Source organism: Rhineura floridana, chromosome 8 (genome assembly GCF_030035675.1).
Source record: "Rhineura floridana isolate rRhiFlo1 chromosome 8, rRhiFlo1.hap2, whole genome shotgun sequence".
Lineage (NCBI taxonomy): Eukaryota > Metazoa > Chordata > Lepidosauria > Squamata > Rhineuridae > Rhineura > Rhineura floridana.
Genome location: NC_084487.1, coordinates 10696759 through 10718791, shown reverse-complemented (window position 1 = coordinate 10718791; position 22033 = coordinate 10696759). Strand labels below are relative to the sequence as shown.

The 22033-nt window shown below is 41.0% G+C and overlaps 1 protein-coding gene across 4 annotated transcripts; it reads right to left on the bottom strand.

The window, feature by feature from the left end:
- Window positions 1-6911: 6911 nt before the first annotated feature.
- On the bottom strand, window positions 6912-21022 carry LOC133390184 (transmembrane protein 184C). 4 transcript variants are annotated; one of them, XM_061638228.1, is made up of 10 exons: window positions 20623-21022; window positions 17754-17884; window positions 17632-17668; window positions 16459-16664; window positions 14080-14154; window positions 11452-11545; window positions 10473-10585; window positions 9535-9634; window positions 8718-8889; window positions 6912-8568 (listed from the first exon to the last, which is right to left on the bottom strand). In XM_061638228.1, the coding sequence occupies exons 1-10, from the start codon at window positions 20737-20739 to the stop codon at window positions 8300-8302; spliced, it is 1314 nt and encodes a 437-aa protein (XP_061494212.1). In that variant the 5' UTR covers window positions 20740-21022; the 3' UTR covers window positions 6912-8299. The 4 variants fall into 4 exon arrangements, with proteins under 4 accessions (XP_061494212.1, XP_061494215.1, XP_061494214.1 ...); XM_061638231.1 differs by lacking the exon at window positions 20623-21022 and adding an exon at window positions 20261-20600; XM_061638230.1 differs by lacking the exon at window positions 20623-21022 and adding an exon at window positions 19804-20186.
- Window positions 21023-22033: the final 1011 nt, after the last annotated feature.

Here is a 22033-nt window from a genome sequence, read left to right as displayed (position 1 = left end):
GTATGGGAGCTGAGGCCTCGGCCAGCCAGGTCTCCGTAATACATACCAGGTCTGCGTTCTCATCCAAGATCGTATCATGGATGAGAGATGTCTTCTGTACCGCAGACCTGGCGTTACACAACAGCAGTCGAAGGTTGGATGGAGTCCTGCATCCCCCAGTTATCTTCTGGTCATGGACAGGCCCGGAACAAGTGGTGGATATAAGGCATCTATCCCTTGTTCCCCTAAATCGGTGTGGCCTGCCACCCGCACTCCAGGATCTGCCGCCCAGCCTTTCAATGTGGTGGCTCCCCACTCCTCCCTCAGCAGCCCCCTCCGGTCTGCACATGCCTTCCCTCCCGTCTGCCAATCAGGCAGGCCACCCACCCCCAATAAAATAAATTAAGTTGTCCGTATCTCTCCTACTCCCAAATGTGGAGATGTTTCATCCACAGCCAAAGGCCCCTGTCCTCTTGCTCTCCTTCCTCTCATCGTTTCCGGGTCTTCACAATGATTCTCCTCGTCTGTATGGCCGCTGTCTCCAGTCCCCACTGTCTCTCCAGCACGACCAGTAGCTCCAAGTGACCAAGCGCCTCACCCTCTGCCCCTTCACAGGTCCTGTTTTCCTCTCGGTCTTGATCTTGATCCACCGCTGCGGCCAATGGAGGGCACACCGCCACAGATGGAAGCGCCGCAGATGACACAGCAGCGCAGGCACATCCCAATTACTGTAAACCACTTCGGCTATGGGGCAGTATATAAATACAATAAATAAATAAATACATTTCTTGATATTTCTTTCTTCTTCTTCACTGTGCCTTGGTGCAATTATATATAATTTTCTCTTCTTAGGGCTAAGGTTTGTGAAGGGTGCTGAGAATTGTTAGACCCCCTATTTCCCTTACAGAGCTATAATTCTCAGAGTTCTCTGGGAAGAGAGGCTGACTGTTAAACCACTCTGACAACTGTAGCTCTGTGAAGGGAGTAGGACTCTCCTAAAAACTCTCACTAACGGCACTTCCCAGGATTCTTTGAGGGAAGCCATGACTGTTTAAAGTAGCATCATAGTGCTTTAAATGTATGGTGTGAACCTGGCTTAAGCTTCCTGCGCCAAGGTCACAATGCGGTAATTTCATTCAGTTATGAACTGGGATGTGCACAACTGTTGGAACAAGATTAGCATGGTTATGGCTCCCTCTACTGGAAAGAAGAATTTTAGATTGACATTAGAATTTGTTCTAATGCTAGGATAATCCAACTAATTAGAAGACAAGAACAGATTTATGTGGGCCAGGGATATTGTCCATTTAAACCAAACTAAAATTGCATACCACTCCCTTTTATGCCATTTCTCTCTGTCACTTCTGACCTGTACTCTTCCCCTTTTGCAATCTCTGTACTGATTTCTTTGGTGTTTCCTTACATGATAGAAGTCTGCGCACATCTGTCAAGGAGCTGTTGGGTGAAAAAGGCCTTAACTTGTAAATTGGCTTAATTTTTTTGATGTGTCAGACAGATGTGTATGCTTTGCTACCAGTTTGTTTTAAACGGATATTTTTTTTCTACTGCTCTTATTATCATCCCAGTTACTTATCCATCTACTTATTCATCTTCCCAGAGTGCAGGACACGGAATAATGGGCTCAAGTTGCAGGAAGCAGATTTAGACTGAACATCAGGAAAAACTTCCTAACTGTTAGAGCCATATGACACTGGAACCAATTACCTAGAGAGGTAGTGGGCTCTCCGACACTGGAGGCATTCAAGAGGCAGCTGGACAGCCATCCGTCGGGAATGCTTTGATTTGGATTCCTGCATTGAGCAGGGGGTTGGACTCGATGGCCTTATAGGCCCCTTCCAACTCTACTATTCTATGATTCTATGATCATCTTATATTACTAGGTAGGCTCTGCCCCCCTATTCACTTTGCTTACCCCTCCTCCCCGTTTCAGGCTGCCATCCTACATGTACGTTACCTGAAAATAAGTCCCGCTGTCCTCTATAGGGCTTACTTCTTAGTAGACCACAGCTGGCAGTTATTGCATTAACAAAAGGCTTTGCTTTCCCATGTTGTGCTGTCTCTTTCTCACATTCTAGCAAGAGATGTGCCACAAAATATTACAGCGTGGGGTGTAGGGATAGGCGAATTAGCCTCTGTTTCTCTCAGTTTCTCATATTTCCAATGTTCAGTTCTCTACACTTCCACATCACTTTTTTTTTTGAACGAAAGTCCTCATGAAAACTCATCAAGTGTGAACTTCTCCAAATCTACCCATTTTTTTTTTGTGAAGTAAGTTTCCCTAATATACTGCACTTTTGTATGTTATTTTCACCCATATATACCTTTTTGTGCAAACTCTGTCCCCAGTATATGTAGTTTTGTACTCATTATTTGGCTGGAGAAGTGCATCACACAATTTGGAGAAGTGCAGTTTTCAAAGATAGCTGTGGTTTGGCTCACATCTTGTTTTGGAAACTGCAAAGTAGATAGATTCACATTGCCATGTGAACTCAATCCAATTTCTCCACCATTCCGTAGATGAGGATTCCAGCCAGCCAGGTCCTTTTTTCTGGCATACACCATTGCACCCTTTTCCACACACGAGAGAGAGAGAGAGAGCAGCCAGCCGGCATTACCTGCCCACTGAACATGCTCAATAGGTCTCAGGGTTTTTCACATTCAGACAAATGAGTTCATTATGAATATATAGGATATTTATTCCACTAACCAATTATGTTGTTGTTCTCATTGCTGTCTTGCTACCAAACCTGAGCAAGGAATTGTATCTGCAAAACCTGCACATGCATAAGGAACCTTTTCACCACAAGGATAAGCTGCGTGGCCCTCTCTTCTTCCTGTACAGGTGCTGTTGTGCTGCATATCTGTTGCATCTGCAACTCTGCTATTGGTTTCAATGCAGCCAGAAGGAGAGAAACAGAAGAAGACATATGCAGCATCATTTCAGACTGAATGGCTGCAGAATGATGCTTTCAAAGACTGGATCGTAAAAGTAGATGACACTCTTGCCAGCTGTACGTACTGTAATTCTGCTTTCACCATGAGATACAATGGTGTCAAGGCCGTTCAGAGACACATGCAAATTGAAGCACACATTAGAGCCTCAAGAACGGTGAAGCAGAGTGCTGCCATGACATCCTTCATTGCACAGGAAAGTACACCAGAAATGCTCCGTGTTGCTGCTATAGAGGTTAGAAGCGTGTATCATGCAGTTATGCACCAGCGCGGTTACCTGAGCACGGATTGTGGAATAAAACTGATTTCTGCAACAATCGAGGACTCTGCTCTTGTTAAAAAACTGCTCTGTGGAAGAACCAAGGCAAAGTGAATTGTTGAAAACGTGCTTGGACCAAAATCAGTAGAAAATGTGGTGCGGGCACCAGGTGGACGTTCGACTAAAAAAGTTCCTTTTTCAAACGCCACGGATGCCTCTAAGAAAGGCAAACGTAAAATGTTTCCTGTGGCTGTGCGTTACTTTGATGCTGACCTTGGAGTCCAAGAGAAACTGCTGGACTTCTATGAGTTACCATCAGAGTCTGCTGTTGCCATCAACAATAGCTTTCTGAAGACTGTGACGGATCTGGGATCATCCGCTGAAAATATAGTGCCTTACATGGCAGACAATGCTGCTGACAATTACGGTGTAAGGAACTCTGTATTCCAGATCCTAAAGAAACAGAAAAGTTCCATTGTGAAGGCAAACTGTTTTTGCCATGTTCTATATAATGCTGCCAGGCATGTCTGCTTAAAGAACAAGTACAATGTTGAGTATCTGGTTGATAAGGTATACACAGAGTTCTCCAGGAGCACCCTTAAAAATGAGAAACTCATGAGCTAGGCATGCAGTACCATGCACTAATTAGACATGGAAACACACGGTGGCTGTCTCTTTTCCCAGCTGTTGAGTGGCTACTCCAGTTGTGGCCTGCTATAAAATCCTATTTCCTGGAGCTTGGGGAAGAGCAGACCAGTGACATGATATGGAACTTTATTGGAGACCAGGCAGATGAGGCAACTAGTGACACAACTGAAAAGATTTCTGTCCCAGAGTGTTACCTCTACTTTGTGCATCACTACATGCAACTATTTCATTAGACTATTAGTGTTTTGGAAAGAAAGCACTCAGTAAGTCCACACTTCCACACCTTGATGTGCAGCTTGAGGGAGAAGCTGGTAAATCGTGTGGGCAAAGGATTTTTTGGAGCAAAGGTGCTTTCTGGTCTAAAACACCTCCCTAAATTTCAACGTGCATCTTTCACTACAGATGCTCTCCAGATGTATAATCGGGCAATAGCATACCTTGATAAATGGTATGATTTTGAGAACTCACAATTAAAAGACTTCACAGCCTTTACTCTGGACAGAGAGTCAGAGGAGCTAAAAGTGGAACATGTTAGTAAAGTGGCTTCAGATCTGGGCATTGAAGTCGATGTTGATGGATTTTTTGATGAACTGTGCCTGGTTAACAAGTTTGTGCCTGAGGTCAGAACATCTGATCTTCCTCTGGATGAGAAACGGGTGAAGTTGCTAAGGAGCATCAAATCAAGAATTCTGGTGAAGGTTTTCAGTGCAGTGTTTGCCATTCCAGTAAGCAATGCTTTCGTGGAGGGTGTGTTTTCACTCATGGCCAACGTATGGACAACAGGAACTGAATGTTACCTTTCCTTGTCAAAGCAGATCTTTGTGTCAAATTAAACTTTGGCATGAACTGTGCTGATTTTTTCAAATATGTGAAGAAAGATGAAAGGTTGCTTAAAGCCTGTATTTCAAATGAGAAATACAAATTCTAAACTTAGCCTTTTTTGTTCTTAAATCAAGTTACTACAGTGAAAGCACCTTGTTCATTATTTGTTTTCTCTTTTATAGAGTAATATTGTTTGTAACGTTTGAGAACACATTCACTTCTCTTTGTAAGAGTGATAAATGCCTAAATACAGCTGCTAGTCCCAACTACAGTAGACCCATTGAATCGATGGGAACTTGGTAAATTGACACTGTGTAAATTCCATTGCTTCAGTGGGTCTCTACTCTAGTTGGGACTAGCAATTGGATTATGATTAGCAGTTGGATTGGCAATGTAACCTGCCTTTGTTCTCTACCTGTGGACTATAAAGAAGGAGAAAAATGAGTTTGTACCTGGAAGGCTGACAGCATGAGTGTGTGCAAGGTGTTTACAGTGCTAAATAACTTAATATTCATAGTTTTCCCTGCCTTTGGAAAATGTGTATGAATTTGAGCATAAAAAGTAAAATTATATGGAATGCTGCAACCTGCCTGTTTGCATCTCACTTTGAAGGTTAATAGAGCAATAATGAATTTAAATGGGCAGCAACAATGTTTTATAGATTTAGTACCTATATACACACTTTCCATGAAACACAGACTTTTCAGTTACTGAAATAAGTAATGGGGGGGAGATAAGTAATTGGCTCGAGTACGTTGCTTGCCCCTAATTTTTTTTGGTGAAACTGGCAAATACAGAGCTAGTAACAGTACTTTCAGGACGGGCAAAAAGTATTTTAGGGCTGGCTTGATAATATCCAGTTGTAGTCTAGGAAATGTAAGTTTTAAAAAAGCATGATTTAATGATTTGGACCTAGTTCATTAGCCACATCTGTCAAATGTGCTATGACAACTACTATTAGAAATCCATTTCATCTAAAAAAAATGGACCAGGAGCACCATCTGCATGAAAAAGCACTCCAGTTGTTATTGTAGTAGTTGCACCTATGCAACATTCAAAGTACTTGTAAACTTTTAAAAAAAAGACTTTGATAGAGGAAGCTATGGAAAAACAAACTGATAGATGCCAAAATACTTTCTAGAGCCAATTGCAAAGGAAAATGTTACACTCAAAACTCCCTTGCCTACATACATCACTTCTGAATCTTTTGAAAGGGGTAGGTGGGGCTCCATTTTCAGCAGTTCTGCTACTCTGTCCATTTCAACATCTCAGGCTGTGTATACAGCATCCTATTAAAGCACGACTTCCCCCAAAGAATCCTGGAAACTGTAGTTTGCACCTCACAGGGCTACAATTCTCAGCAGCTTTAACAAACTACAGTCCCCAGGATTCTTTGGGGGAATTCATGTGCCTTAGATGTATGATGCATATGCAATCTCTCTCTAAATTACCAAATAGTTGCTGTTGTTTTTAATCTTAGGAGCAGGCAGGGAGATGCAGTAGTTGTTCATGTGAAGTATCATTATCAAGCAGATGTTATTACTGTTATAGCCAGGTTATCTTAACCAGCATGAACCCCTTTTCTCCTTGTGCTAGAAGCATTGAAGGGGGGCTGGCCTTGAGTGGCATCTCTTGTAATGACAACAGCGCCCACCTACTATCAAAACAGCTGAGCAAAAAGGGCAAGTTGGTTTGGTTTGAATGTTCCCCTCTCTAGGGCTGCCTTTGCAATGTAGAGCTGGTAAACAAAGTAAAAATAACCAACTTGGTGAGACCCTAAGAAGGGTCACCACAAGGGATTTCCCCACCATCTTTGGGCCATGCTCAATGTTATGCTGATGTCTAAGTAAGGCTTGCAGATAGCATTCCCAGATGGCATGGATGGAAACAAATCCTGGGGTGCAAATACCTGGTTGAAAAACAAGACTGGGAAGCCTATGAGAATTCTTATTGCCAGAAGACCGTGTACCTCCATAATCCATAGTCCTTTCCCTCTCTTCCTGGAGTTTATATGTTTTTGTGAAGAATCCTTTCCTTTCCCCCCGCTACTTACCCCTGGGTTACTAAACCACTGGGGAGCACTACCTTTTGGCCTTCTCTTGATTTGGGGGATCCCAGCATGGAGGATGTGACCCCAATGGAATCAGTTACCCATTGTATAATAAAGATTTACTATGAAGAACAGCTTTAGAAGATTATTTTTGAATCTCAGCATTACAGAAATACAATGTAAGAGTTTAAATAAAACTTTATTTGTTTATATACAATAAAGGCAATGAATAAATATGATTTGCTCCCTTAACCACTTCAAGGACACACCAAATTTAGCCATAGAATATGCAGCCTAATGAATAAGGCCAAGTATTTACATAACACACTAGTACTGCAAAAGCACTTATAGGATGACTTCACTGTAGCATCCATGTAGCAGTTAAACACTCAAGTCCTGTAAAGGGCATCTGAGTGCTAAAAGTAGTCTGAGTTCTTTCTGATAGTGCCACTTAAATGTAAACCTTGCTGCAGCTTTTTATATGACGGTAAGACAGCAAGCATGCAATGCAGATACAAATGTGATCATGGGTCAGAAAAGTCAGTTTTGTTAATCAGATGCAATAAAGTCCTTAAAACAACAAATTGTTACATTCTATATTAGTATTACAAAGATTACTTGATTCTGGACACATTTTTGGAAGGCAAGTATACTATGAATTCAAGAATAAGAGGCATTAAAAGAGTACCCACACCGTAAGAGCACAGATTATTTGGTGAACCATTGGGAAATATTCTATGAGGTTTTTGAAACTAGTAAAAATACAAGAATACCAATCAGTTTTTCAGTAAGAAAAGTGTTATTCCATTTTAGAATCCTGATTAGAATGCTTTTAAACTTCCACTCTACAGCAAGCTCCAATGCATAAGGTGAAGATACACTTAGAGCCAATACGGCATACAATGCTTAAATCGAAGTACTTCTGCTTAACTGGACTGTGCAGCACATACATGCCAATATTATTGTGAGAATAATTTCATTTACTACCCCAACTAAGGTCTGTAACAGCACTGTAAAGTTTCTGGCATGCTGATGAGACAGTATTCTAGAATGGGACAATTTGAGATGGGAGTCAGAATCTGACACCGTCTATCGTCTCCAAAGTACTTTTATGAACTACAACTCCCATCAGCCACAACCAGCATGGCCACTGGATTGGGATGATGAGAGTTGTAGTTCAAAAAAGTAACTTTTCCAAGCTCTACTCCAAACAGCATTTGCTACTCAACTTGTCATAATTTCATTATGTTGGATCAGTATCTTTAGGTATATATATCAAATGTTCCTTGAAGTATTTTTAGTTACTCAAACAGTTGATTTAATACTATATTATAGCACTAAAACAAACTATATTTCTGTATTCATGTTTCATCTCAGCATACACTCTTTCAATGATAGTTCAGAGATTTACTATTTAAAATTAAATTCCATCCATCTTGTTTGTTTTATGTGCTGCTTGGCAGAACTGACATTCTTCTGGAGAAAATAGGGCTTCCAAGGGCAAAAACACACACAAATGTAGCAAGTATTGTCTAGGCAAATCCCAAACCATCTGAAGAAAGAGGTGTCTAACTTTCATCTAGAGGCTTCTCTGTTGGAATAGGGGGATTCTCACTCTGTTCTGCAGATTTAAACAAGCCATCAGATGTTGGCTCAGTAGGCGTTGTTGGAGTCATGGTATGTCCAAACCCTTGATAGTGACCCACAGGAGATGATGGTATGGAAGAGGCAGCAGAAATTGGATCTTGGGTGGACGATGACAGCAAGCTCGTATGTTCATTATGTTCATAATCTTCACCAAAAAACATTTTCCTTGGCTGCCCAAAAACTGTCCTTCCTAAAAGCAAGAAGTTTTAAAATTATTTTCATAGACACTGCAGTTAATAGAAAAACATTACAATGCTGCCCATGTGGCATCTGCAGAAAGAACCTAAATATTTACGTAAGTTATTTGCTAGGGGTGCATTTTTTATATTTCCCACTCACCAACATTGCGAACTTGTTCCGATACATCTGCCCTGATATCAGAAATATCCCACATTGCAAGAAAAGAATCAAAGCATGATCCTTCTTCAGCTTCCTGCACATAAGGCTTGTAGGAAAAACTGTAGTGATGAGCAATTGCGGCAAAGAACATCTCCACACAGATAATAAAATCCTGAAACAAGGGAAGACAGATTCACTCTTAACCTCACAACTGCAGCCAAGTAGGGTATTCCTCACAGGAACTCCTTCATTCCTAAAGGCCAATTAATCACAAGTTACTTCTTATGGAACAATAGCATCAAGAACCTTGATGAGTTAGGGCTGGCTGACAGTCCCACTGTTTAAGCTGGTGTGTACTATCATGGTTGGGTTAAAACTAAGACTTGGAAGTTTTTATCAACCAACTAACTATTTAATTGATGATTAAATATTGCTATCTTCTCCCACTTACTGAAAGAAGAAAACAAAAATCAGAAACTAATACTTAAATGACTGCAGCCATGTATGCCACAGAAATGCGCCAATGCTAGCAGCATAACTTACCAGTAATAATGCACCAGTCACACCATTGGAAAGCCAGTTTAAACTGGTAAGACCGTAAATTTACCTGCGTATTTACAGCTATGTATTGTAGGACAGCTTGATCATTGGAGCTGGTAGGCTAGGCACCTGGTAACTACTGCTTACTCCGCATGAAACAAGTGCCTACATGCATCCATAATACTTTCACTCCAAAGACCAATCAGCCCATTCTTATCTATTCTGAAGGATTTGGAGAGCAAGGAGGCTTATGTTTACAACAGCAATTCCTGCTTACCTGTAGACCAGTCGCCACCGCTTCAACACTTTTCCATTCCCATGTGTGTGTTTCAGAGATAACACCGACTTTCACCAACAATGCAATAAACGCAGCTTGCCTATACAAAAATTGACATCAGAAGAGATTGGGATATCACCACACCAAAACTAAACAGTCCAGACAGAGACAGGCTATTACAAAGTTCTAGTGAGCTTATGTTGTAAGGTCAGAAAAAGACAAATAAGATGTGAAAGATATTGAGATCCCAAAGCAGATCAATAAAGTGCTAAAAAATAAATAGGAATTTACAAGCCATGTGGTCATGTTCACATAGGAAGAGTGAATGTGCATCACCCAGGAGAAAGGAACCTGTAAGTAAACAGTAGTGCTAGGCTAAGAGGTGTCTTCAGAAAGAGACAGATGATCTGTCATTGTGGAAAATAGTTTCAGCATAAACTGGAAATCTGCTCACCTATGAAGCTAGAATTTTCTGGTGTGTTCCCAGTCATTATCACTCTTCTAGAGCAGAACGATCCAGAAAAAAATGTCAGAATTTTTTAAGTCCCATACATTTTGATGGGAAAGTACACACTAAACCTTTGGAATAAATTAGATACAAACGTGCTAAAAGTTTGCCTGACTGTACTCTTAGTTATTTGGAAGTCACATGAAAGCTTTTTTAAAAACTACAACTTAAAAAAACAGGGCAACTTTAAGCACAGAGGAGGATTGGTCTTTTAATCATTGTACAATATTTTATATATTTATGCTGCAATCCAATGCACTACTTCCAAGTAAACACGCACAGGATTGTGCTGTTACGCAGTTTAAATAAAAGCAAACAAGAATTATATTAATACTTGGTTTCTGACAAACACGTTATTAAGCGTCCAAATGCATTTAGATGTGTGTCACAGGTTTTACATTAAAAAAAGCTTACAACACACTTCACTTACCAAAAAGAAACAAAAATCACCATCTTCACACACAGAAATTTTCCCACAGGCTTGATTGGGTTTAGTTCTTCCCGCAGTACTTTATAAAACAACACAAGGCAGTACATGGCAAACTAAAATAGAGGGACAAGCATGTTTAATCACTTGGGGGGGGGGGGAAGAACCACACAGAACGTTTAGATTCTTTTTTTATTTCTAGATTTTATCATAGCATAAATAAAACATAGCAAGCCAGTTCAATTCATGTTCCAAACATTTAAAAGCAACTAAAGAGAGGGGGTGACAGAGTGGCACATGTGTTGCAAGGAGAAGGTCACAGAAAAAATCCAGATAGGATAGCAACAGACGTTCCATCAGTATATGCAATGCTCAGCATGATGGATCAAAGGTCTAACAATGTAGCTTCTTATACTCTCAACCATATTTCTATGCAGCTTCCTCTTAAAGAGAAAGAAGCCACTACTTTGCTGAAGCTAAGCAAGCCAGGGTCTGATCAGTGCATGGATGAATGACCACCTAGGAATCACATGTATACCACCATGGGAAAAAGTTGGGATACAAATGTAAGAAAATAATATACCACCTTTCAGAGGGTTGTATTCAACTACATCCTACCCATTGAGTTCATTGAAATTAATGAATCTGAGATATCCATTAACTACAATGAGTCTACTTTGAGTTGGACTAGCCTTGAATACTTCCCATAGTATTCAAGGCAGCTTCTTGTAAATACATGTACAATATGTACAGTAGAATTCACAATAAAATACAAAGGAAGTGTGTGTAAGACCAAAGTTGAAGGTTAGTTCTCACCTAATCTTCAATAAAAATCTTATTTTTCTATATATTAAGAGGTAACAGCATATAATTGAAAATATTTTTTTGCCTACATACCATAATAGTTAAGATCTTTAATGCATACAGATAACACAATATCACCCCAAGGACAGACAGAAAAATAAAAAATCTTGTTACTCACAAGCTGGGATATATTGTTGAAAAACACCAAGTAGGTCCAAGCATTTTTGAAGCTAAAGTTTCCTTCATCATATACACCAACCAATTCACAAATTCTGAAAGAATTTAATAAAAAACCATTACTTAGAAAACTCAATCCTGTGTACTGAAGTGATTCTTGAATTCAAGGGCCCAGTTCACATGTCACATCATTTAAAATTAACTGTGCTTTAATGTGAACAAGGTGCTAATGCACACTACTCAGAAGTTCCCACAATGCTCCTCCCCTATTGCTGCTGCATTGCAGATCAAACAAGTCAGTCTGGATTAGGGTTGCCAGGTTCAGGGCCTGAGACTGTATCTTTAGGAGAAGAGAAAGTCAGCCAAGAGCAGGTGTTCTTGCAACACTGTAATGGGAAAAACCACAAGGTGGAATTCTCCTTTCCTCCTGCACACTTTTAAAGATACAGAAGACCTCTTGGAGGCTGGGCCTGGCAACCAAGAGGTCTTCTGTATCTTTAAAAGTTGTGCAGGGGAAGGGAGAATTCCACCTTGTGGTTTTTCCCATTACAGGGTTGCAGGAACACCTGCGCTTGGCTGACTTTCTCTTCTCCTAAAGATACAGGATCAGTCTCAGGCCCTGAGCCTGGCAACCCTAGTCTGGATTATTATGTCATCTGAAACCAGGCTAGTAGTGTTTCCTCCAAAGACACCATGAGTGGTAAAGTGAAGAAAAAACCTTGGCAGATTTGGAGGATAAGCAGGAAATGATATGCAAACAATTAAAACTTGATTTATACACAGTGCCTAGCAGAAGTAATCAGACCCCTGACCAATGCTCTCATATTACTGAATTACAAATGGTATATTGTTATTTCATTCTGTATAGTATTTTATTTTGAAACACTGAAACTCAAAATCAATTATTGTAAGGTGACATTGGTTTTATGTTGGGAAATGTTTGTAAGAAGCATAAAAAACTGAAACATGTTGCTTGCATAAATATTCAACCTCTGTGCTGTGAAAGCTCCCAGTTTACACAGATGAAAGAAGTTGCCCTATTGAGGACACAGTTGCCTTACCAATGGCCTCCACCTGTGAACCACGGAAGTTGCTGTCACATTGTCAGGATAAAACCCCCACTGTTGAAGGATCATTGGTCAGGCTGTGGATCTGAAGGAAAATGAAGACCAAAGAGCATTCTACAGAAGTGAGAGATAATGTAATACAAATGCATAGATAATATCCAAGTGTTTGGATACCCCAGTGAGCATAGTTGGATCAATAATCAGGAAGTGGAAGCTGCATCACACCATCCAGGCACTGCCAAGAAAAGGCAGTCCCTCAAAACTCGCACCAAAACAAGGAGACTTGTGAGAGAAGCCACAGAGAGGCCAACAATCACTTTGAAGGAGATACAGAGTTCAGTGGCTGGGAGTGGAGTAATGGTGCACCAGTCAACCATATCAAGAGCTCTGCATAACACTGGCCTGTATGGGAGGGTGGCAAGAAAGAAGCCATTACTCAAAAAGTACCATCTGAAAGCACATCTGGAGTTTGCCAGAAAGCATGAGAGTGCCTCAGCTACAATGTGGGAAAAGGTTTTGTGGTCAGATGAATCCAAATAGAGCTTTTTGGCCAAAACTGAGTGCTATGTGTGGCACAAGCCTAACACTGCCCATGCCTCAAGATACACCATCCTTACAGTGAAGTATGGTGGTGCAGCATCATGCTGTGGGGATGCTTCTCATCAGCAGGGAGTGGGCATCTTGTTAAAATGGAAGAATGGATGGAGCAAAATACAGGGAAATACTGCAACAGAACCTGCTTCAATCTACTAAAAAACTGAAGCTTGGGAGGAAATTCATTTTTCAGCAGGACAATGATTCCAAGTGCAAGGCCAATGCAACACTGGAGTGGCTCAAGAACAAAAAGGTGAATGTCCTATAGTGGCCCAGTCAAAGTCCTGATCTCAATCTTACTGAGTATCACTGGCACAATTTGAAAATTGCAGTCCACAAGCAAAGTCCAACCAATGTGAACAACCTGGAGTGAATCTGCCAAGATGAATGGGCCAAAATCCCTCCAACACTGTGTGCAAAGCCGGTACTTACCTACCCCCAAAGACTTAAAGCTGTTATTGCTATGAAAGGTGGCTCTACTAAATATTAATGTGTGGGGATTGAATATTTCAGTTTTTTATGTCTTTCAAACTTTTCCCAACACAAAACCAATGTCACCTTACAATAATTGATTTTGAGTTTCAGTGTTTCAAAATAAAATATCATACAGAATGAAATTACAATGTACCATTTGTAATTCAGAGCACTGGTTAAGGGTCTGATTACTTTTGCAAGGCACTGTAAATTACTGTATTAGAAAAAAGTCACTTTGAGCATTAACATTTTTACACAAATTATGCGTAGTAAAGCATTGGGATACACCATCTTCTAGATGAATTTAAGGTTCCGCTTTAGGAAGAATTTCATAGTTGACTGTCTGCATGTGCAATAGGTCTTTAAGGTTTGAAGAGTGAGAACAGAGTCACTGCACAACTACCACAGCAAAAAGGTGTGGAAGAGTGAAAAGAAGAGCAAAATGAAACATCTATAAGTCGTGCTTTGAAGCAAAACTATTCCTTCATACTTACAAAGCAATGACAGTGGTGAATGGTCTGACAACCGTATACTGCAGAACACCAAGTTTGCACCTGAACAACAACACCCTACAAAAGAGGCCCAGAGCAAGTTTAGTACATTCAGAACAGCAACTTATTCTACCTTTATTGTAAATATTAGGAGTCAGAACTGTCATTTCACATGACAAACTTCCTGTAGATCAGAATACGGTTGAAACCACATGTAATATATTAATTTTTTAACCCAACATTCACATACTAGCATTTTTCAGCCCATATACATCTAAAATATTATTAAGTTATAGTTAATACTTATTGCTGGACATTTTCTTCAGGCTTAACCCCATTTCAGTTGTTAAGAGGGCAGTCCAAATCGAGTATCATCATCATCACGATCTCAAGGGTATTTTCACATCCCACAAATGTAGTCTTAAAGTAACATGTGCCACATTTCTCAGCCTTTTGTCCAAACCAGGAAGAAAGCTGTTCCTCTAACAATTTACCAGTACCTTAGCTGTCAGTAAGAAGTTGCCAACTAATACCTCATGTTTTCTTCTTGCAGCAATTTTATAGCCTAACGACAACAACTGATGAGTTTAATTATTATTGCATACATAATGGTGATCCCTCCCCCACATGTCTTCATAGGGGTTTCTGAAGCACCGCCTTACTCTGAGGGGATGAGATAAGAAAAAGAATCATCTTGGGAACTGCTATCATCGATCTCTAAGAATTGGCACCTGAATTTGCTTTTTTCCTCTTCCCTCCCTGCCTCTTTCCCTTTGTGTGTCATATATTTTACTGTAGGTCCGCAGGCAGGGACTGTCATGTATTGTTTCATGTAACCCACTCTGGAAGCCTTTTTGGCTAAAGAGTGGGGTACAAATAAAAGAAATATGTCTCATAATTATTTAAAATGTTATCCAATATATTTTCACCCTTCTACAGCTATACCATATGTGAAAAAGTTGGCACATGTAGCTTTCCATCTCAGCAGTATCCCCTACAACTGGCATAGGTATATTTGGCACGGATATAGTTTTATAGATGTAGAATTAGGATTCATTCTACACATAACTCCAACAATTTTCAGTGATGTTTGGCTATGTTTGAACGATCACCCAAGGCTTCCTAAGTTATAGTTTATGAAGCCATGTACAAAGCACCATAGCTGTACACTGGTCTTCACCACTCCCCTCTTCCTGTCACATTTTCAACATGGATGCTGGCTTGCAATCAGCTAGGGTTCTCTGTTACGTATGAGCTACAGAACCCTGGCTTAATGTCAGTTAACAATCGGAAAAACAAATTTTATTTTTTAAATCTATGATCACTTTTAGTCATGTCAAGATCTTTATTATAGAAGACTTTTAGAGGTGGCATTACTGGTGCTAAAACCCCATATGTGTATCTAAGTTGGACGTCAGTTAGCCCTATTCTGCTTTTGCAACCAGATCTATCGAGATAATAACATAGCTACACAGTCCTGCTCAAAGACCCAACAAATATCATACTTTTAGGTTCTAACCAATGGCACAGAGATATCCAATGAGCTGCATGGTACTATTTCTCAAAATCTGTTACAGACATCTCAACTTTGAAGGACACAGCTGCATGGTACACATTTACTCCTAGAATTGACAGTTCCAAATTACAAGTAGATTGCATTTTACTGAATTTCAGCTGCACATCTTTAATTGAGAGAGTTAAAACAATAATAGAAACTTTGGAAAAATTTTCATCTTAATCGTAGCTATATCTAGCCAAGATTCTGTCTAATTTCTTCATATCCTGCTGTGCCCTTCTAATCAAAGAATCCAGATTAGAATCATCATTGGAAAGCCAGCTTGCTGGGAAAGAAGCAACTGGCACCAACAAGGTTATATGGTGAAGGAAATTCTGTTATTCCCATTCTTTCCCAGGAGAGGCTGCCATATGCTGACACTACAAGGATATATTCCCTTCTCCATCCTGCTGTATTATGAAGCACTAGACAGCAGCCACCCTTGCAGAATTTTGCTACAATGGGGAGGGGGGAAGAAGCTAAGTGAGCAGTCACCCCCTGAAATTTAACTGCTATACTGCCCTACAGCAACCCTCATTCTGTTACAGCAAAGCCAATGGAGCTACACTGCACAGTTTCCAGTTGCTACAAACTGGTACTGGGAAAACTAATCATTTTCATTCACTGAGGAATCCTGTTTTCAGGAAAGACTATTTCCCCAAGTTATTTTGGAATCACATTATTCAGGAACTCTCTTTGGAATATCAGCGAAATCTAGTTCCATAACCACTTAAAAGGAGAAAAAAATATACTAATCAAAGACGCAATATCCATTATAATACATGAACATAAGCTTTGGGGGAAAAAGAAGTGTATGATGCACTCACTCTCCCATAGCCCAAGGCGGACAGCAACACAGTGGTGGTAGATGTCTTTGCTGATCTTTGGCTTCTATGATTAACACCAGATTTGGATACCGATTGGTCAGGTAATTTGAAAGAAATACCATGAAGTTATAGATGACATATGCTTCATAGCATTCTCTACAGGTATCTACATATATTGCGATGTTGGGATATTTCAATGCTATCCACTGTCAAAGAAGAAAAGACTTTTAAGTTAGACACACACACACTAACACGCAGAGTCAGTTTATACTGAGATTCCATTTTATTATATAGCTTTATATAATTTTATTGTTCACTGGTATACAAATTCATTAAACAGTTTACAGAACGCAGTATTACATTTAAACATTTAAGAATTAAGAAACCTCACCCTTACAGCTCAGTCCCAAGCATAGTTTGTGTAAAGTAAATCCCATTGCGCAAAATGGGACTTACTTCCTCAAATGTCCTTTAGATTTCATAGAATCATAGAATAGTCGAGTTGGAAGGGGCCTATAAGGCCATCAAATCCAACCCCCTGCACAATGCAGGAATCCAAATCAAAGCATTCCTGACAGATGGCTGTCCAGCTGCCTCTTGAATGCCCCCAGTGTCAGAGAGCCCACTACCTCTCTTGGTAATTGGTTCCACTGTCGTATGGCTCTAACAGTTAGGAAGTTTTTCCTGATGTCCAGTTGAAATCTGGCTTCCTGCAACTTGAGCCCATTATTCTGTGTCCTGTTGCTAGTTATACAAAGACAACAGCTTTCTAGGACTGTACACAATAGAGAAACACCATGCTCTCTATCTATAGGCCTTACAGTTCACATTAGGTACTTGTCAATTTTTAGCTGTAATACATATTATTTTCCAATAAATTAATGTTCAGTGGGTTGTATCTAATCATACTGAATTCAATGGAGTTTAATCTGTCAATGCACAGTATGATGTACTGGACATAAGCCAATAAAAGCAACACATTTACAAGCACCTCATTCACATCTCCTCAGCTTCTTCCAGACAAGCTGAATGGAAATGACATCACCCCAAAACCCATTAAAATTCTTCAAAAAGATTGTATTATGTGAAAAATACAAGAAGTTAATGAGATTATTCAACTGCTTTCTAGAGTGAGAACACAATAATCTGACAAAAAAATTAAAATTAACTTACACTGTCTAGACTGTAAATTGGTACCATCCATAGAATCCTGTTACAACAAAACACATTTGCAATTAATCAAATGCTTGTATTGCTATAGGGAATAACCAACAGCTGCGCATATGATAGGTTACCTTATTATTGGTTTCTGTAATTCAGGTTGAGTATAATGAACTAAATGTTGTAATATTCCCCAAAGAGATATTGGTATTGTCATCAATAAAAAGATTCCAGCAATAAACCACGCCTTGGTATGGATTCCAACCTTGAAGAACACACACACGAAAAGGAAAACAGAGGCACAAGAAATTACAGTACGAAATTTGAAACAATGACAGCAAAACCAATAAAGCAATCTATATATCACAATCCACATCCCACTCCCTCTGAACTAGCCCTACTATACTTAATGGGTCTTCGCTTCCAAGAACAGAACATGTGTTATAAACTTTAATTAGTTTTATTGCAACTGAACCATGATTAGACACAAAATTTAAGCAAAGACAAGACCATGATTAGCTACAATAGATGAAATAACTTCCTTTCTATCCAAGCCAGGAACATTTAAAAGTGCAACTGGTAGCACATCACCAATACTGAGAGGGAGACAGAGGTGCTGTCACTACTATCCTAAGATCCAACTTAGTAGTACACATACTCCTAACAGCCAAGAAGAGTCAGGCCATGTCTTTCCCACATATTGGCCACATCTTGTCAGTAACGCTTTAAGGGGAAACGCAAGTATACCTACTTGACCACAATGTACTACGGAGCACATTTCCAGTGTGTTTTTATGTATGCATCTTCTTAAATGTTACTGTAAACATTTAAATATGGGGAGCCATTTTTCCTTGTGTCGTGAAGCAGCCTCAAGAAGAGGGTACAGACACCCCTTTAGCCACTTCTACGTTTCTGTCTCAGTAAAAGCTTATTTGGAACAGAAAACAACACCATGAACATTTTTGGCCTCGTGAACGGAGTACCACTTACGTTGCTCTGATGCTAGGTGCAGGAAGACTCACACCGTGAACTCTTTATCTGAAGGTGCACCCTTGGGATTGACACAAGCGAGGCGCCCTGATACTGTATTCTGAACTTTGTTCTATGACATTGTTTAATTATATTGTTTATTGTTATACTGTTATAGTTTTTTGATGTTTCTGATATTTTGATGTCATATATGCTGTACTGTACGTCGCTCAGAGTGGCTGGGAAGTCAGCCAGATGAGCGTCTAACAAATTAAATAAATGAAATGAATATTTGCCCTGGGCTCCTACTGGGAGAAAGGGCAGGATGTAAATCAAATAAATAAATAATAAAATATTTATTATTGTAGTTCCACCTTTTGAGGAAGCTAAGTTATTTCAAGGCACAAAATTTTCTGCAGTAGTTCACTAAATGGTGAATTAAAACTTGAAAACTTCAAGCCTTGCACTGGAATATAAGGTGTTGCCTGGTAGTTTCTTCCTTTAGTGATGGTAGTGATAAGAGAGAATGTGTTATGGAATAGGTGCTGGGAGGTGGGTATTAGCACTGATGGCGATTACTCAGTTGTTGTTCCACCTGGACTAGCAACCAAGAATGCAGGGATTGCCATAGCTCACAGGTCGATTGGAGATGTTGTGATGCACTGATTCAACACTTTTTTTGTATGCAAAAAGCACCCATCATTTAGTGACATAAGTCACCAAACCAAATAAAATCCATAGCTGGCAAAACACTATCTCTATGCCTATTCCCAAGCAGCTGGATGAAACCCTTCCCTGCTGTACTGGCCATGTGTCGAGAGTCCCATGTGAGAGATTCTGGAGAAGGCAGGCAGGAGAAGGTAGCGTATACATACCTTGTTCCCAGATCAGTGGAAAGTTAACCCTTCTAATGCCCCCAACTTCCCTGTGCACCAAGGAACAAATTGTTCTCCGTGTATGGGAGTTTGTTTGTTTTTTGCTGTTGTCATTTTTAAGAGTTCTGTTTTGCAAATTCCCCAGCTCATGTATGGGATCTGTTCTTATCATAAGCCCTGTTGGGTGGGGCTAGGTGTATAATCCAAGCTTGGTGTTAGCTGCCCAAGGGTAGCTTGATTTACTAAAAACACAAGTCCAACATCTTTCTAGATGACATCACCCTTACCCTTTCCCCTAACCCCCTAACAAAAACCTACCTATGTTGCATGTGATCTTTACCTCATACAAATAATAGAAATCTCCCTCTACCTGCAGGCATTCTAGTCCTCTCCTCTGATGTTCCTGCTGTCTCACTACATGGTGCTGCCTCCTGACAGCTCCAGATGAGGAGGGTTACGTAGAGATCTGTATTCCTGAGGCTCCTCTTACTCACTCCCTATGTAGTAAGCATTACATTTAGGTTACCTGGGATCAAGCAAGCTAGCATTTATTCATTTACACTTTTTTTGTTTTGCAGCCCAACATGACCCTAGGGTACACCCTTTCTAGCAGGTGTTCTTTTCTTTTCTGTAACAAACGGAAAAGAATGCTTGCCAAACAAGCTCAGATATGCCCACAATGGCATGCCCTGGCCTTATCTTGGAAAGATGACTGGGGATGATTCATCATCAGTCAAGGCGACGAACAACCAGACTAGAGCGAAGAAGAAGAGCACGCCGCATATCATATCACGTACGTGTTTCTTCCTCGTGTCCGCCTAACCCTAAAAAGTTGAGGGAAGAGAATGTCCACCTCGTGCATTCAAGTACCGCGCACTCAAGGAAGTAACCCGGGCCGACGTTAGGATGTAAACAAGGCACGATGTCCCCTGCCAGCCAGCCTTCACACAGACAAAGCCGCCCGGGAGACATGAAGGCAGAGGGGATGCTTTTGTTTCTTCCTTCCCCGCCACTGCCGCTGTCCGTAGGCGGAGGCGCCCAGGGCTGCCGCTCACTGTCTCCTTGTCAACTCATCTCTGCGGCGGCGCTCAGCTCTTCTCGCCAGGTGAAAAGAAGAGACGGCCACGGCCACCGCCCCTTCCCTTCCGCCCGCCCTCACCTCCAGTTTCTGCAACTCCCACACGCAGAGCGGAACGGCCACCAGGAGCCCCACGACGTACACCGTGGCCACCAGCGGCCGGATCCAGCGCCGCCAGTTCCTGCAGGTGCACGGCATGGTGCCGCGTGCCGCAGTAGCGGGAAGCGAGGAGGGCGTCCCTCAGCGCCGCCTCGGTTCCGCCGGGACCTGTCGGCGTTTCAAGCACCCGCCAGGCCGGTCCTAGCCCTGCACAGCTGACGAGAAACCATCGCCGCCGCCTCCTGCCCTCCGCCCACCTGCCCGCAGCAACCGCCCCTGGCGGGCAACGCAGGGGGAGGGTAGAAGACTCCTCCCCATCAGGGAGGCAGCAGCAGGCAAGGCCGGCTTGCGCTCAGCAGTCTCGCAGATGCTCCACTTCCGGCACCTCCAAGTAAACAACCCGCCTTCACCGGATCCAATGCACGATTGGATCATTCGAAGGTGGCAATCAAGTCTGCTTCTCTTTTCCTATAAGCGAACGCAGGTAGCGAACGACTGGAAAAAATTAGGTTGGCGTGAAGGACTAAGGGCCTGACTTGGGATGACTGCCTTTCACACCGATCCTCAAAGATGTATCACTGAGCACCAAAGTCAGGATTATTCAGACCATGGTATTCCCGATCTCTATGTATGGATGTGAAAGTTGGACAGTGAAAGAAGCGGATAAGAGAAAAATCAACTCATTTGAAATGTGGTGCTGGAGGAGAGCTTTGCGCATACCATGGACTGTGAAAAAGACAAATAATTGGGTGTTAGAACAAATTAAACCACAACTATCACTAGAAGGTAAAATGATGAAACTGAGGTTATCATACTTTGGACACATCATGAGAAGACATGATTCACTAGAAAAGACAATAATGCTGGGAAAAACAGCAGGGAGTAGAAAAAGAGGAAGGCCAAACAAGAGATGGATTGATTCCATAAAGGAAGCCACAGACCTGAACTTACAAGATCTGAACAGGGTGGTTCATGACAGATGCTCTTGGAGGTCGCTGATTCATAGGGTCGCCATAAGTCGTAACTTGAAGGCACATAACAACAACAATAATCCTATACCTACACGATGCACTGAGGTGCAATTGCCTTTTCAGTGTTGCTCAGTCCCCTTTGGATTTAATAGTGCTTTCCTGTGTGTGTACAGAAAGTTTTAAATCTTAAGTTTAGTTAACTGACGTTTGCACTAGGTAAGCAGCCTTAACAAAATGAGTTTAAAAATATGTTGGTAAACAGATTCTTACAAGAAAAAAGGTGGGAGATGCTTCTGATCTGTGGCGTTTTTTTCTATAGAGAAAAAAATACCTAGTTCCCTACTTCTGCATTTGATCCCCTTCCGTTACTAGAGAAAACAAAAAGTAAGGGCTGGAAAAAGAAGTGAGGGCTATACATTTGC

Coding starts and splice junctions, on each gene's coding strand:
- LOC133390184 (XM_061638228.1), bottom strand. CDS start 20,739: ATGCCGTGCACCTGCAGGAACTGGCGGCGCTGGATCCGGCCGCTGGTG. Junction 10,586..11,451: donor TCAACAATATATCCCAGCTT/GTGAGTAACAAG, acceptor CCTCTATTTTAG/TTTGCCATGTACTGCCTTGT. Junction 8,569..8,717: donor GGAACAAGTTCGCAATGTTG/GTGAGTGGGAAA, acceptor TCTTGCTTTTAG/GAAGGACAGTTTTTGGGCAG.